A 15569-nucleotide genomic window follows, 5' to 3' on the forward strand; every position below is an offset into this window, starting at 1 on the left:
CATACTGCAGGTCAGTTGGGATTTTTGGTCAACAAATCAGACAGGTGCAAAAAGCAACAGTAGTCAAAAGAGCAGGAAACAGCCAGTGGCAAAAAGAAGATGCCTTGCAACTGATAAATATACGGCGGGGGTCTCAAGTCAAGCACAAAATCAGTACACTCAGAGTGCTCAGTTCACCTACCATGCATGTTTTTGGAATGTGGGAAGAAATCGGAGCACCTGGAGGAAACCCACACTGGCACGGGGAAAACATGCAAACCCTACACGGGAAGGCCTCAGCCCCATTTAGCCCCATATTTTTTTCTCCAACGTGAACAACAAGAAAAGATCATCCATATGAAAAAATCAGAACTGCACATGAGGACTTGCATTGTGAGCATAACCTTTCAGAGCAAAGTGGTCAAATATTTAATCTTGGCATATCACTAATGGAATTTAATTTCATTGAATTCCACTTATTGGCTCAACACATATTCAGCATATAAGTGCGTTTTAAACGATTATTTAAGATTTCCCTCGGTAGAATCTGGCTTTTCATGCAAACAAACGGCAGGGAATTGAAGCGATTTAGTGAAAGGCTGTTGCAATGTGCCCTTAATTCGCTGGAAAGTTGACAGTGGGAACAGATGCTACACAGGTCCCTTGTCAGCCTCCAAAAACTAGGCAAAGGCAGCCCATGCTTTGGGGTTTAGCACTAGCACTACAGGGGCCACCCTACTTTTAAAGCTTTGCCGCACAATTAAACGATGAAATTATGAAACTATAAAATAAACCCAATTAAACATTAAGCAGAAAACGGCTGCATCATCTTCCGACGAGTTGCGCTGTCTATTGTTGTGGAACCAGTGAGTTCATCCACGGTCCTTGGAAGAGCCCTGCCTGTTTTGTTGTTGTCATTTAATCAGATGGTGACTTATGGTCCAGACCACAGCTGACAAGGTGAAACTCATTCACAGGCTGTGGCAAAAAGCAGACGGGACAGAATGTAGTGCAGGCAGAACTACAAAAATAAACTGCCGCCGCTGTTTTGTAACACGGCCAACGGCCACTGTAGCATTCCATAAAGTGAGAATTACACCCTTTTTATTGAGCCCCTTATCGTCTTGTCCTTGCACTCTTTCTCCGAGACAAAGAATAGGGCACCTTTTCTCTGTAAGCGCTCTTTAAGCATACATCTATACAAACGAGGATGCAAACAATCAATACTTACTTAAGGGCAGGTCAATCCCGCCCGCTCTGTCAAATTGCCTGGACTTGAGTGTTACCGGTTGGTGGGTTGCAGTTCAATAAGATTGAACTGAAGTGAACAAGGCAAGATCAATCCATGTCAAGAATGCGTATCACTCCACCTGGAGCAGCCGATGCATCGGACCTGAGATCCAAGTGAATGTGTGTACCTTGAGATATGCGGTTGGACGGAGAAGCAAGAAGCGCTCCGAGGCTGAGTCGAGGGAAGAAGACGGCTCATCTTTTTGGGCGGTAGATTTCACATCAATGCTTGGAAGGGGGAAGAAATGCGTGTAGGAGTTCAAGAAAAGTCATTATTTTTGTACTGAATTGTGAGATGTTTACAAAATGAGGCTGAGACTGCCAAACCTTTTCCGAAGTACACGCCAGAAGAATGTTTTAAATAGTTGGAGGAAAAATTGGATTCGGACCCGCAAAGGTTGTAATTAAACCACAAGGAAGAAAAAGCCTGGGAGCCTTCCGGGGAAATAAGCAACGTTGTTGTGCTCATGGTCACTGGTGCAAGAATATTCCATTGTGTCGACACACACTCGTGCGCGCGCACACACAAACATGTTGCAGTGTGTGCAACTGATGCAATATTAATCAAATAAATAAAAGATCTCCTCTGTGTCAGACGCATTGTCATTGCCGCTGATATGAGGTCACCAGGTCGGCCCACCACTGGGAGAAAAGCATACACGGTTCAAACCTCGGTTTCGGCGGCTGGTCCCTCGAGACCTCCGGGCCCGGCCGGGGTTCTTTGCTTATTTAACAAAATAATTGCTATGGAAACCCCTGACAACATGGGCTGTGCCTTATGTGTTGAAACAATTTTTGGCAGTTGCGTTTCAACTTCTAGCTAAGCACCGAATCGCAAAATTTAACGAGGTGCTATCCCTTATTAACACGTGGATATTGGGGCTTTTGCTGGAGAAACGCGGCTGTTTGACTTTCTAGGCTGGGTTATTACTCCCATTTTTCTCCCCATCGCACTCGAGGGAGGGGCATAAGCAGCTACTTAAAAGCTTAACTCAGCTCCTACTGAGGTCACGCCGGTGTTCCTATAAAACACATTGTCGCTATGACTGTAAAATGTGACCACGAGGACACGCTTGGATTTCGGAGGAAGTTTTCCGAAGTTTAGCTGAACAGACAGAGAGAGAAGAAACCCCATTACGTCCGATCCTCTTATAGGGATGGGTGAGGAGGGCTCTGCTGAATCTTAGCAGGCCTTTTGGTCCCAAAAATTGTTCAGTGTGTGCTGAAAGGCATTATCGCGGCGCTCATTGTAGTCGCGCTAATCTGCAATGTGTGCATCACTAAGGATGGCGCGCAAACAAGTTGAGGAATCTGCTTGACCAAACCAAGTTGAAAGCCTTGTGCCCACTTTTCAACATTTGCAGCTCCAATTTCACAACACTTTTCTCACTCTTGAAATCCTGCTAAATGGCTTCAACGAATTTGTTAAATGCAGGCTTTTAGTGTCGTCTGTGAGTGTCCGCTCCTTAAAAAACGGGCATGCATCAAGGCTCCTTTCAGATCTGGGTTCTGTTCTTGGCTTTGTTCTTTGTTTTATCTCTTGCTTGCTCCTCTCCCCCGGCCAGCTCTTGAAATCACATGGCACCGTGGAAATTATACTGCACTTAAGACTAATCCCATGGATCTACCTGTCAGGGAGAATTCCCTCGCAATACATGAAAGATGGTGCATTTTAGAGGGCAGGAGTAAAACAGTGTGGTACAAGCAACGACTCTTTGAGGCTCCATTGCATCACATTCTTTCTTTAGCAAAAATGCCTCTTAAAAAGCATTCATGTTTAATAGTACACAAGTGCAGTGCGTTTACATTGTTCCCATTTTAGAATTAGATGTTTGCATGCTATGGTGTTATGTTATGTAACGTATTTTCCGGACTACAAGTCGCTCCGGAGTACAAGTCGCACCAGCCATGAAATGCATAATAAAGAAGAAAAAGACGTATATAAGTCGCGCTGGAGTTTAAGTCGCATTTTTGGGGGAAAAACTAAATTATACACTGGATGTAGTATTTGTCTGTATCCACACAAAATTAAGTAGATTTATTTTGGTTCGCGCTGGTGAAGCAATTCCATTTATTTCAACAGGGGCTCATTAATTTGGCTTGCAAACGTTTGGCTTTAGGTTTCAACTAATTTGTAAAAGGCTATACAAGACGTGCTTGCTGTTTTGGCTATGATGCACATCTAAGATGTGTGCATGAGGAAAAGGGACGTTAAATCAAACTTCCATGCGAACAAGAAAACAAATGCACTGAGCACACAATAGATTATTAAAGTTAAAAGTGACAGGAGGTTCTCTCTGTTGCTGCAGCTCGGCATTGTTAAGACTGGATGCCCATGTGAGGGCTCGAAATGTAGATGGGCTTGTCACTAACTGTAGCAAGAAATAGAAAGCTCTTAGCTCTATCGCACGCCAGAAAATGTTGCATGTGAACGGAGAGGCCCAACTGTTTTATATTTTCTCATGTGAAATCTCCATAGTATCTGACTCTTTTGCCGGTAGCGTGGACTCATTCAACAAAATTTGATGGGTTTTACTTTTTAAAACAATCTGAATAATTCTTCACATAAATAGGTTTTAGTAATGATTGGAGGAGGAACTAGACAGCAGCCAAATTCATGCAGTGAGTTAACTTTAATGCAAACTACGTTATAGGTCTATGTTATCAAAAATATTTTGAAATATAAGTGCATCAACAGTAAAGTGGAATAACTATAGAGTCAACATTGGTTTGGTTGACTATGTTTTGCAGTATATAAACTGTCATTTGATTTTTGGCCAATCTAAAAGTGCCCGAGGGGGAATCAGAATGCTTTCCATCAGCAGACTGTAATATGTGCACATTTTAGTTGCCAGCACAGCATGGACCTTTATTGGCGAATAAATTAGAATGGACCTTAGGCTGTTATTCCAAAGTATGTGTTGATTTTATATGTAAACATTTGTGAACAACTGTGGCGTTTCATTAGCTTTAATTTCATTTGCTCCGGTTCTCCCTTGAGATGAATTTTGGCGGCTGGTCCTCCGTTCTCTCTCTCTCTCTCTCTCTCTCTCTCTCTCTCTCTCTCTCTCTCTCTCTCTCTCTGTCTGTCTCTCTCTCTCTCTCTCTCTCTCTCTCTCTCTCTCTCTCTCTCTCTCTCTCTCTCACGGTGCTGATGCAGTGATGAAAGTGTCATTCGAGTGTGCTCATGTGTCTCTATTCTTTTGTGCATGCAGTGCTAGTGCATACATGAGAAAAAAATCATCTGGCAGGATTAGTGTTTTCAGATGTAAATCCTGGAGGATTTCAAGAGCCCTCAGAAAACCCGTATTTGACAGTTGCATTGATTTGGGGGGAAGACCTCAATCACCATTGACAGCTTTCAAATTAGGAAAGCTTGCCATTCAAATTGAGTTGCTTCAACCACAATCGGCGACAGGACAGGGGTTATTGATGACTGAATATAGTGCTTTTTAAGTGCCTTATCTGTTTTGGAGCACTCTCATGTTGCCTGGAATGTGGCCAGAAGGTTTAATAACCACGTCATTTTTCAACAGATTAACTGTCAAGCATCCACACCCTGAAGGTTGAAGGTCAATCACATGTCATATTCCTTGCTAACTGAGTCTGATGCTCGGAGAACATTTACGGTGGTGCCTTGATATACAAGTGACACTTTTGAGTTTTTCCATTTATGAGCCTTTGTTCAGCCTTTTTTTGTTTTTTGCTTTGTCTTATGAGCCAAACTTTCAAATATGAGCCTTGTATGGTGGCTGTTCAACTCAGCTCAGAACAAGCAATGGTTTGGCAGGTAGTGAATAATTCTTCCAAAAAGAGACTTCAAGCTCTTTATTGCAACGCCTAGTTGAGGATTACTGTTAAGCTAAACTCAAAGCAAGTAACAAATGCCCAACGAAAGGCCCTGCTAGCTTAATGCTACCATACAAAGGAAGACGCCATTCACATGCTAACAACTAGCATCCGTAGTGGCGGTTTTAGACTCGTTAAGCCATCTTATTGTGGTCTGAAACCTAAAGCCTGTGGTAAGGGGCATATTCTCTCGGGTGCTTAAGTCAGAAAAGATGCGTTGCGACCCACTTATTGGGGCTGCCCAGATTCTCTGACATTTAAATGAGAGTGCAGTGCGTGTATTCTCTCAGATTCATTTTTTCTTGTGCATCATAAAGACTGTCATCTCTCGAAGATGAAACATCTTATTGCACGTTTTGATTTAATGAACTGCTTTCATGGTCGACCGGTGACAGCCGTGTGACCGAGCGGCTGCTGATGTGCAGGTGGCTTGGAGTAATTGTCTGAAAGTGCAGCAAACAAAAATTGTGGTTAGTCTAATGGTGGAAATGGTGAATTAGGATTTTGAATTATTTATTTTTATTCGACAAATCTTTAGAAATGCCACGCTCAGGCAACGCTTTAACAACTGCCGGCTTACTTGCTTTTTCAACCAATGGCTCCAAATATGTATTTAGTAATGAGTGCAGTCCTCTGATCAAGTTAATTTCATTTCATTTATTGAACACAGAATGCAAAAACACATGCTCCTTCAAAGATGAGCCATCACTGGGGACAATCAGTATCTAACTTTCAGATCCGTGAAATATAATCCTAATGGATCTCTTAGGAAAACTCCACAATCCTGGACTTGCTGGCATCCTCATATTTCAGTGGCTGCGTGCTATTTCACCGGTTACGCCGGTGCGTGGGTGTGCCAGAATCCAAGATGGGAGAATCTCTGTGTCTTAAAAGTGAGTAAGGGACGTGGGTGAGCCAAGGAATTGACCGGGAGAATATGCCCCTAAATGTGGGCTTAATGTATTAGTGTTCTGTGTGTTGTAGCTTAAATGTTAATAATATGGGGACTGCACCTCAAGAGGTTAACTTCAAATTGGAGGTTGGTTGTTTGCTTGCTAGTTCAAGACAAATCAATAGCTGGATAAGTGCCCATGGTACTTTAAACACTGTCCCCTGAGAGACAACAAAAAGCTCAACTTTGGTCACCTAAGCAGTAGAATGTGACCAAAAGGATGAGGTATGAGGTGAAGCACGATGCAGCCGCAGCTCAGGTTTGACGAGACCCCGAGGGAGACTCTATGAGTCAATGCAATGTCATCTTAAGTGTCAAAACGCATTGGTGGTGAGTGAGTGTGAGTGTGTGTGTTCCTAAGGCATCTGAACGTCACACTTACATTGCACCAGCTATTTCCCGGTAATTGTGCAGAATTGGAAACACAACACTTTTTTTATTCAGAGAATCGAGCTGTTCGAATTTACAAAGTGCGACAGTGTGAAGTACGTAAAGGCAGAAATACGAAGCCAAATGCACTTAAACGCATTGATCACAGCACAGATGGTGCGAGACAGCTAAAAGATGCACTTTGTGTGTTTTATTTTAGGCTATATTAGTCTTACTGCTGCAGAATAAGACTCGTCGGCATCAGTTCTATCTTGGCTTGTGATTAGTATCTGCTGCGTGTGCATTTTACTCAAATATTGTGTCGCAAGTTAAGATTCATAATTTCAGATAAAGATCTGCTCTATAAACAATAGTTTTTATTTGTCCTGGAATGTCGTCACGAGAGCCGCATGCCTGTATTGCACTTGCGTTGTTCTCGACCCGGCCCATTCCTGTTTCATGAGGTTAATTGTCTATTTTGGCATCTGTTGCACATCTCTGCCTATGGCTCTTAAATAGTCGTCAGTGTGCAGCCTCCTGAAAGTTGCGCAAGTGGAAAAGATGTGAAATGAGTGTGCTGGGAAAACACACTGCACATTAATCTCCCCGGCCCATTAGTCAAGACACTCTGATAAATCATGATCTCGGAGGGAATGAGAATGCATTTTCGCAGAGCGGCCTCATATAGAGTGTCCACTTCAGGCTATTCAATATGGCGTTGGACAAAAGCTTCTTGTGTCAACCGGGAAGATAATATGCTTTTGTTCTGGCTCTACAGAGGAGCCGACGTGTTGCCGAGGAAACCAACAGGTCAGATGCCTCAATGATGCACGACGGCAGAGCGGAGAGCCCACAGGTGGTCGGGTCACGGAGGGACACGGGATCACTCATCAGAGTGAGCCATAGGCTTTGAGGAGAGCGATACAGGGACTCTAATGAGCCTGCCTTGACAGGTTTTTCAATTTTACAAAGCATTGCTGCAGGCGTCCTCATTCAAGAGAGAGCAATACCATCTTACCTTTTCCTAATGTTTAAAGTCAATGTAGCAGCAGAAATGCTGAACCTCCTTTTTCACTATTAAAGCTCCATACAAGGTTGCTTGGCTGAGCTATTCATCAAACGGCGGCTCTGGTAGTCTGCGCTGGGCTTGGGCGACACGATACATGCACTTACATCTCTGTTGAGTTTATGCACGTGGGACTAGATTTCAGAACCACGCAGGAATAAATTGTGACGTAATAGTTGCCTGCCGAAACGTTATTGTCAGAAAAAGAAAATATCATGTACCTTTTCAGCGTCCTGCATTTATTTATTTATTTATTTATGTTTTAAAGGACAGGCACCTAAATCAATGAGTAAACTGCAAGCATTCATTGGGAATTTGAAAGCTGGTTTTCACTTTATAATCGTTCTTTTTATGAAGAAGATCCATTTGTGCTGTTTGTCATGATGATGTGGAGGTGATGATGTGGAGGGTGGCAACCTGGGTGGGGGAGAATAATCTCATAAAATAGCTGATTATTAAAGTAGCTTTAATAGCGCTAATATTTAAAAACGTGCAGCTAATCCACGTGTATCAGTATTGGAATTGTTACCTGCTGATCTCATTCACGGACAATCGAAATTGGAATCGAATAGAACCCCGATTGAAACACCCTTAACAAGAACATGTGGGATTACAAATACCATGAATCACTGTTGTAAAACACAATATGTACACAGCCTGTCAAGCAATGCCAAGCTTAAACCTAAAAAAAAAAATATTTATTGCGTGTGTGTGTGTGAGTGAGTGTGTGTGTGTTGTGTTCTTGCATGAGGCGTGGGTGCGTGCGTCCATCAGAGGGTGAATCACTCCTGGATTATTTGTGCCATGAAATAGGCAGAGGCTTGTAATTGAATATTTGTCTCATTCTTTGTAATATATTCAACCTTTGCGCTTCATCTATAAAACTGAGAGGATTATAACGGGAGTAAACACTGATGTCACTTGCGTTATGCATGAAAAATGGGGTGCATTCAGAGAACGCTTGCAAAGTAGACAATTTCAAACTCGTACAGAAAAAAAACACCTTCGATGCATAAAATGTTAATAACTACAAAATGTGGGCTTTCTAGTAATCCATATAACAGATGACATACAAGAAAATGATAGGGGTGAAGTCACTTTGCTGTTTTACTTCATTGCAGTCAATGAATGGTGCATCTGATCACTTGTTGGTCACTTGCTTAAATATTCAATGAGATTATAATCTAGAGAGGCTTAAATGAGAGATTTTAACCAATTTCCTTTAAACATGCTTTTACACTTAAAATTTCTGGAACAAAACACTGAACAAGAATGATATTCAGACCCACAATAGCAATTTTACTTTCTTTTCATCAGTCTTCTGAGCTCATGTGTTTTTGCTGCAGCTGTGCCACAGGTTATTGATCTTGGAAATAAATTATTAAATGTTTCCACGTACCCCCTGCAATATCCTGAAGTACCCCTGGGGGTACGTGTACCCCTGCTCGGGAAACGCAGGCTTAAATAATAAACAATGATACAATACTGCAGCACTGGGTATACTGTATATAAACAGATCAATGGTGTGGAAATTGTAAAATGTTTTGTGTTCAGTTATTCTGTAGTGTTTGAAACGTTATAAATCTCTTTATTTTAACAAAAATGTCACAAATTTTTGATAAAATAAAAACACACCCAATATGTTTTTAGCTGTATTATTATTTCACAGCATTTTGCTGAGGTTTTGAGTTTTTACCATGACACTGGTTTAGTACTGCTATCAATTTTATGCAGGTCAGGTGATTCAGTGCCTGACACAACTCTATCAGCTTTGAGCTATTCTTTGAGTATTCTTCTCAGTCCAGCTGCATTGCAAACTTACTGCGTAAAACCCACTGGATTTCTTATACATGGGCATGAGGCAACAGTTGCCTCACACCAAGGAGATTCAGCTTGTGTGGTGTTCACGTTGGACCCTCCAGCATCATCCCACAGTCAAAAATGTGCACATGTACTGAGAGACAGTCAGTCCAGGGAGGAAGTGATCTTGACCTCGACCTCCTTGTGACCCTGAACAAGATAAAAGGCCGAAGGATGCCTTGCAATTGCAGTTGACTCAAAAATTCAACAAGGATATTTTTTTTTTTGCCGAAAAAATCTTATTCAAAGGTTGAACAAAACTTTGCTTTTAGTGATCTGTGAGCGCTAAAAGACACCGCTTAACAATAGATTTGATTTTTAGCTATAATTAAAGTAGTTATGTTTGAATATGAGTGTCACACTCAAAACACTTAATCGTAGTCAGATATGTAATCATAGGAATTATGTTTTCATTCCTCTTAGGTTTCTTTGTAAGTTCTCCAGGAGAAATTGTGTGAGCCTTTGTTCTTAATTGCCAATTAGGGACACTTTCTATCAATAGCACTTGTCCTTTACAGTTAGTCACCGATGAGTTATCTTCTACATCACAAGCAACTTTGTGCCAGAAACCTTCCCACTCTCCAATTGCAAACCACTGCGCTCCACCCACATATTCCCAACACACCATATGTTTTAAATAACCATCTCATCGGCCATGTTAAACCACTCGTGCAAACAATTGATTGCATAGTTCTCTGACTTGTTATTCTACCACATTTTTTAACAAGCCTTTCATTTTTGGACACGTAACTACTTTCATGTTTTTCAATTGATCCATTCCAAGATTCACAGAATTTTCATTTGCCGCACCAATTTTACCGTCATTCGGATCACCTAAACATAAAATCCTTTTATATTCTTACAATTTTTACTTTCCCCAAACTCCACATTTTTTTCCCTCAAATTTAAAATGATAAAATTCAGAACTATCACATTTCATCAACAATTCAGATCAATCAAATATTCTCAAATTTTGCACATTCCAAAAATTCTACTTTTATTTTACATTAAAAATCCACATTTTCCACATTACTTAACCATTACAACTACAACATATGTTGTACACATTCCAAAAAACCTTACATCCTCCCAATTCCAAATTTTTACATTTAGATATTTTCTACATTATTCCCTTCAACATTTCTTGACCCAATGAAATGATTCCAACCACAAAATATTTTCCACATGACCAATGATTGCCCAAATTCCAACTTTTTGTAGTAAAATTCCATATTTTCCACACTAAAATTCCCAATTTAGACATTGTGCATGATTCCCACTTACTTCAACATTACTGAACTCATATCAGTTAGACTATTTTCCACATTCCAACAGTCCCAAAATTCCTTTTTTAACTCCGCAGCATTTCAGTTTCATCTTAAGCTTTTCAGCTTTCACTATTGAAATTGCGTCGTCGGTTTGTATTTGCTTTAACATTTTCGACATATCGTCCAGAGTTTCCTGTTGATCTCTCGATGCATCAGGTTAAGCCTTAACCTGAAGCATTGTAACCACAGCGCGTTTGCATGAATATTACTTCCTGAAAATGGAATAGCAGCTTGTGATCCTTGCCCGTGGTTGTTCATCTGCAACAGATTTGAGATGATTTGCAAGAGAATATTTTGTCATACATACAAATAGTGCATTGTTAAAAAACAGTTGATCCAATACTTGAGCTGTGTTATTTGACAAGGTAATGAATCATTTTGATTGTCACCGTCAGAGAGCTAATAGTACAAAAATACGTAGTCGTTGCAGTTGTTAACAGAGTTAAGTGTCCTGGGAGAGTAAATCAGATGCCAGAATTTATTGAAGACACACCTAGGTTGCTTGTGGAACCGAAGGTTTATTGGCATTGCGCGCCATTAATTTGAGCATCAGCTCATTAGCTACAAATAATTGACAATAAATTTCCTTTAGTGATTGCGACCTTTTTCCCGGTAGAACTTTTACATCCTCATGAGTCACCTGCAGCAGCCTGAAATCCCCTGGCTTCTCTGCTTGGCTTATGCTTAGCTGAACGGCATTGTCGTCTCAAATCTTTCAACACATCAAGGGTAGTGTGCAGTACCAAAAGCCTCCACAATCTACCGTTGGAATGTTTTGGGTTACAAAAGGTCTGTCTGTGGAGCACGAGTTCAACCACAATGAGGGAGGATGAATTTGGTTGAAGGCGACATCATATTGCGGCGCTAAGTACAGAATGATTTGTATTAAACCTGTAGCAGTGTAAATACTTGAGCCAATGGACTGTGCATGGCTTTTCATCTCATTGGCGTAATGTCAGCTACTCAATGTGCTAATGTGCGTGATATTTCAAATTGAAGCCGTTGCTTCTATTCTGCACATTCTTCCTCACACATTTTATGAAGATGATCACATTCAAACTGTCCACTAGGCACCACTTCATAAAATGAATCATTTTCATTTTCTTGCTTCTTGATACACAGAAGCACAGTAAATTTTCAATGCAGGTGCAAATGAAAATGCAGCTATAATGGTAAAGAAAAGCAATCCTATTCTTTCCTGAATTAGCTTATATAAGCTGAAGGGCATGGCATCAAGCAGCAGAAGAAATGGGGCATAAAAAATAGTCATCAGTCTTTAAGTACAGCGCTGCCTTGCGATACGAAATTACCAGGCCAGTTAATCAAAACACTTGAATTTAAAATCATTGTTCCTCATTGAGAGGAATGGAAATGCCATGAATCCATTCCAACCCCCTAAAAAAATAATAACAACGCTATCATATTGTACTTTACAAAAACACAGAATAACATGAAGAAATGCAACACATTGAATGACAATTGTGCAATTCATTTTATTGTGCTGATCCTTCTGGTGTCTGCTCTGTCTTGGCCACTATCTGGGGACAGTATAATACCATCATGCTGACACAAACAATGAAGAATAGTTTCACTCAGTGACTGAGAAAGATGCTATAATATCAGTCATTCTTTGAAGATGACAAAGAATATATGCCTGCAGTATTGTTCCGTTTGTTGTTCACCGTTTGTTGAAACGTCTTCGATTCCTTCAGCCTTCTAAAGCAGATGGTACTCGTGAACAACATTTTTCATTTCATGCTCGCGTTAAACTAGTGAGGCCTTTCTATTGAAGGTTGTTTGATTTGTTATTAATACACATGGTGGAATTCTCTCCATTTTGTATTTAGTTTGACAGTAAACTTTGAAAGGAGGTGGCCTTAAACAGCTCAATGAATCATTTTTGATGAATTGGTCATGATTTGCCAAAATGTTGCTTGTGAAATGAGCTAAGTTGAGTTGACTGCCATCCTACAGTGTTTGCATCTCACGTTTGCAATAAATGATGGCTCATATCATGAAAAATCCATGAGTGGGGTCACTCGAATCTCGTGGCACCTCTGTACATCGGTTGTCAGGAGCAGACAGAGAGGTAAACCCGGATTGAGGAGGCGCGCCTGCGTTCCTTGCGCCATTAGCAGACAAATGGACCTGGCCATGAGGCTCTGTCCAGTGTGAGGGGAGACCTGCATAGAGAGAGATGGGCGATCGAGGAGAGAGAATCATTAGGATGCAGGTCAGAGTGTTGCAGGTGCACGTCTGATAATGAATGTGTCAGACCTTCCATGCTCCAGGTGTAGGTGGGGGGAAAAAACATGCATCCATGCTCGCTCTTTGGTGAACAATGTATCATCGTCAGATTACAAGAAGACAGCGCAATGTGTGGGAAAGATGATAGATAACGATTTGGGGTGCACATACACACACAAGTGCACAACTGAAATGACGTCACAAACATTTTTATTATTTTTTTTTTGCTTCTTATCCTCAGAATTCCATATACTGTAGTTATATTTCATCGGGAATAGAAATAGTCATCTTGCAGACTACTAAAAACGCTAGTGAGAAGTCCTAGTGCACTTTGCAGCATGGAAAAATCAATGCAGCCATTTGTAATGTGAGAGCTTGTGCATCTAAAGGAAAACATTTGGTAACACTTAGTCATAAAGCTGTGGGCTATGCTTTGTTCCTCGCCTGGGTTGAGCTCCTGTCATACCTGGTGTGAGCACCCAACGCACTTAGGATGTTCAAGGCTCTTTTGTAGAGCTGCCTTGTTCTCTGCAGGGACTCGCTTTGTGCGTGTGAGAAAAGACGCTTTCCAAAGCACCAGGTAAAATTGCCTCCTTGCAACATAATCACTCTCAAGAGCGACAAAATAAAAGCTCGGCTATCATGCCCACCTGAAACCTGAAGTCGCAGTCCCATTTGTAGAAACGACGTTCAACCCTCACGCCGCCAGCCTCTCCTCTGTACAAGCGGTCCTCTAGTGAAGCTTTGCGAGCCGTTTGGTGTTGGGAAAAACAATTCTTTCTTTGAAATACCAATAGAGTTGAAATAGCAGTCTGTTTACCAGATGGAAAGATCGAGGTCAGCCATACTCCCTTTGTGAGCTATCCACACTTTCCTCCCACGCTTCGGCTCTACTCTACTCAGTAGATCTCCTGGTCAAATATCTGATTTGTGAGTCATACCTTGCTTCATGGAGAAACATGCTGGCAGGCCTAAAATACACACAAGCACGGCAACCTTGCAGGAGCTCAGCCCGGCAGCGAGCATCGAAGCGGCCCGAGGGAGCGGCTCGGAATGAGCGAGAGACACGAAATGCGAGGGAACTGGCAGGGGAAAAAGACAAGTGGGCCGAAAGTTGGAGACATAGAAAGTCGCGTTCGATAAAAGATTATGCAAGCGTAACTTTTTGTCACGAGTGTAGGCAACATTAAAGGGTGATTGTTTTGTGACTCGGAAAAATAAGCCTTAGCAAGGTGCAAACCTCTGTTGTCAGACTCCAAACCTTGCTAGAATTGAGGCTTGAAAACAACTCGCAGAGGCCGAGCTGTGAATGGCCCACAACAGCCGCAATGGCAGGCAATTGTTGACATTGGAACCATTGAGGAGTCACTTATCATCACAAGAGTGCTACTCGAGCAACTTGGTCTTGTACACTTTCAAATTGCACGCAATCCATTATTCACCTCAAAGTCGTTGCATCTGCTACTAGTCAATCAATATCCGTGGTACCTTGAGTTGAGTTAACCTAAGGAGAGACGACCTGTCGTTTGGATTTGTAATAAAAAAAAATTGATAATAGCTGGCAGCGAAGGCGACATAACTGACTTGACAATAGGCAACTGCTTAACAGGTAAGTAAACATTCCTAATAGATGTTTACTATCATAGCTTTCTTTGTGAGCTTAATACTAACAAAAGTTGCAAAAAGCTAAATCTCTTCACACAAGTCGCTTCAATACGGTTTTCAATATGTGGAGTGCAACACAATTCAAAGACAGTTTGATTTGTGGACGATTCGTTTTCAGTTCAATTCGTATTACGATTCCATTCGATATGGTATACAATTCAGTTCGGGAGGTGCAGTCAATTTAAAGTTGTCATCTTGTGTAGTACGAATGAATTCAGTACAATAAATGTGCCATCTCCTTCTAAGCTATATCCCTCGAGTAGAAGACAATTTGATCCGTATCTTGGAACGGTTTGATTCAGTTTGATTTGATGCACCCGATTCTATGCGAAAACAATTTTCTGTTTCAAATCGTTTTTTGTCCACTGGAGGCCAAGGTGCACCCACCAGAATAAATAGCGCAATGGCTATTGATGCATATTTACCAACAAATGTTGCTTTAATGTGACTATGGCTGTGTCTGAATGTCGACCCTTGTCCCCGAACCTCTCTTTCAAGATATAGTCCCACGCCACAGTATATACGGCACTAAAAATGAATTATCTCGTTCTGTGTGGTGATTTGTGGAGCTAGTTCACTACTTTTCTTCTCATCACCTATCACGTGACTACAGCAAATGAAAAGACAAACCGGCTTATTAAGATCTCTGACTAGTTACTGAGAATAAAAAGAATATTTATTTTAGACTATGTGTATTTCTGTCAGGATTGAGTGGAGCAGTGCGACCAAATGCAGCTTGGACCAGGGTTTATTGAGGAAAGAGGGAGTTGGAAGGGAGGATGACGGGAACAAACCAACAGGAACCGGCAAACTAACATAAACTGTAGGGCGGAGTGACAGGGGGAACCGACAGACCAACAGAAACCGACAGACTAAGACAAAGGTAAAGAGACTAGGCGAGAGACAAGAACAATCCGACAGGGGTATGACACGCAGACAGGGCTTAAATACTTGACGGGTAACG

At 41.4% G+C, this 15569-nt stretch overlaps 1 protein-coding gene and 1 long non-coding RNA gene across 3 annotated transcripts in view; one reads left to right on the forward strand and one right to left on the reverse strand.

The window, feature by feature from the left end:
* The window catches only part of LOC148401792 (metabotropic glutamate receptor 7-like), a 93001-nt gene that overhangs the window by 15336 nt on the left and 62096 nt on the right, over nt 1–15569 (forward strand). Inside the window, exon 1 of one of the 2 annotated variants that reach the window (XM_088368607.1) lies at nt 6253–6400. The exons of the other annotated variant lie outside the window; for it this stretch is intronic. Within the exon in view, the coding sequence (XP_088224733.1) occupies nt 6365–6400 (36 nt within the window). The 5' untranslated portion in view covers nt 6253–6364. Of the gene's footprint in view, nt 1–6252; nt 6401–15569 lie in introns of those variants that run through there. 2 annotated transcript variants of the gene reach the window in all.
* On the reverse strand, nt 12167–13979 carry LOC148401793 (uncharacterized). The gene is made up of 2 exons (XR_015857079.1): nt 13591–13979; nt 12167–12876 (listed from the first exon to the last, which is right to left on the reverse strand). It is a non-coding gene; the product is annotated as an uncharacterized LOC148401793 (long non-coding RNA).

This window comes from Syngnathus floridae, chromosome 2 (assembly GCF_059516105.1).
Source record: "Syngnathus floridae isolate MCC-2025c chromosome 2, RoL_Sflo_1.0, whole genome shotgun sequence".
In the NCBI taxonomy this organism is placed as follows: Eukaryota; Metazoa; Chordata; class Actinopteri; order Syngnathiformes; family Syngnathidae; genus Syngnathus; species Syngnathus floridae.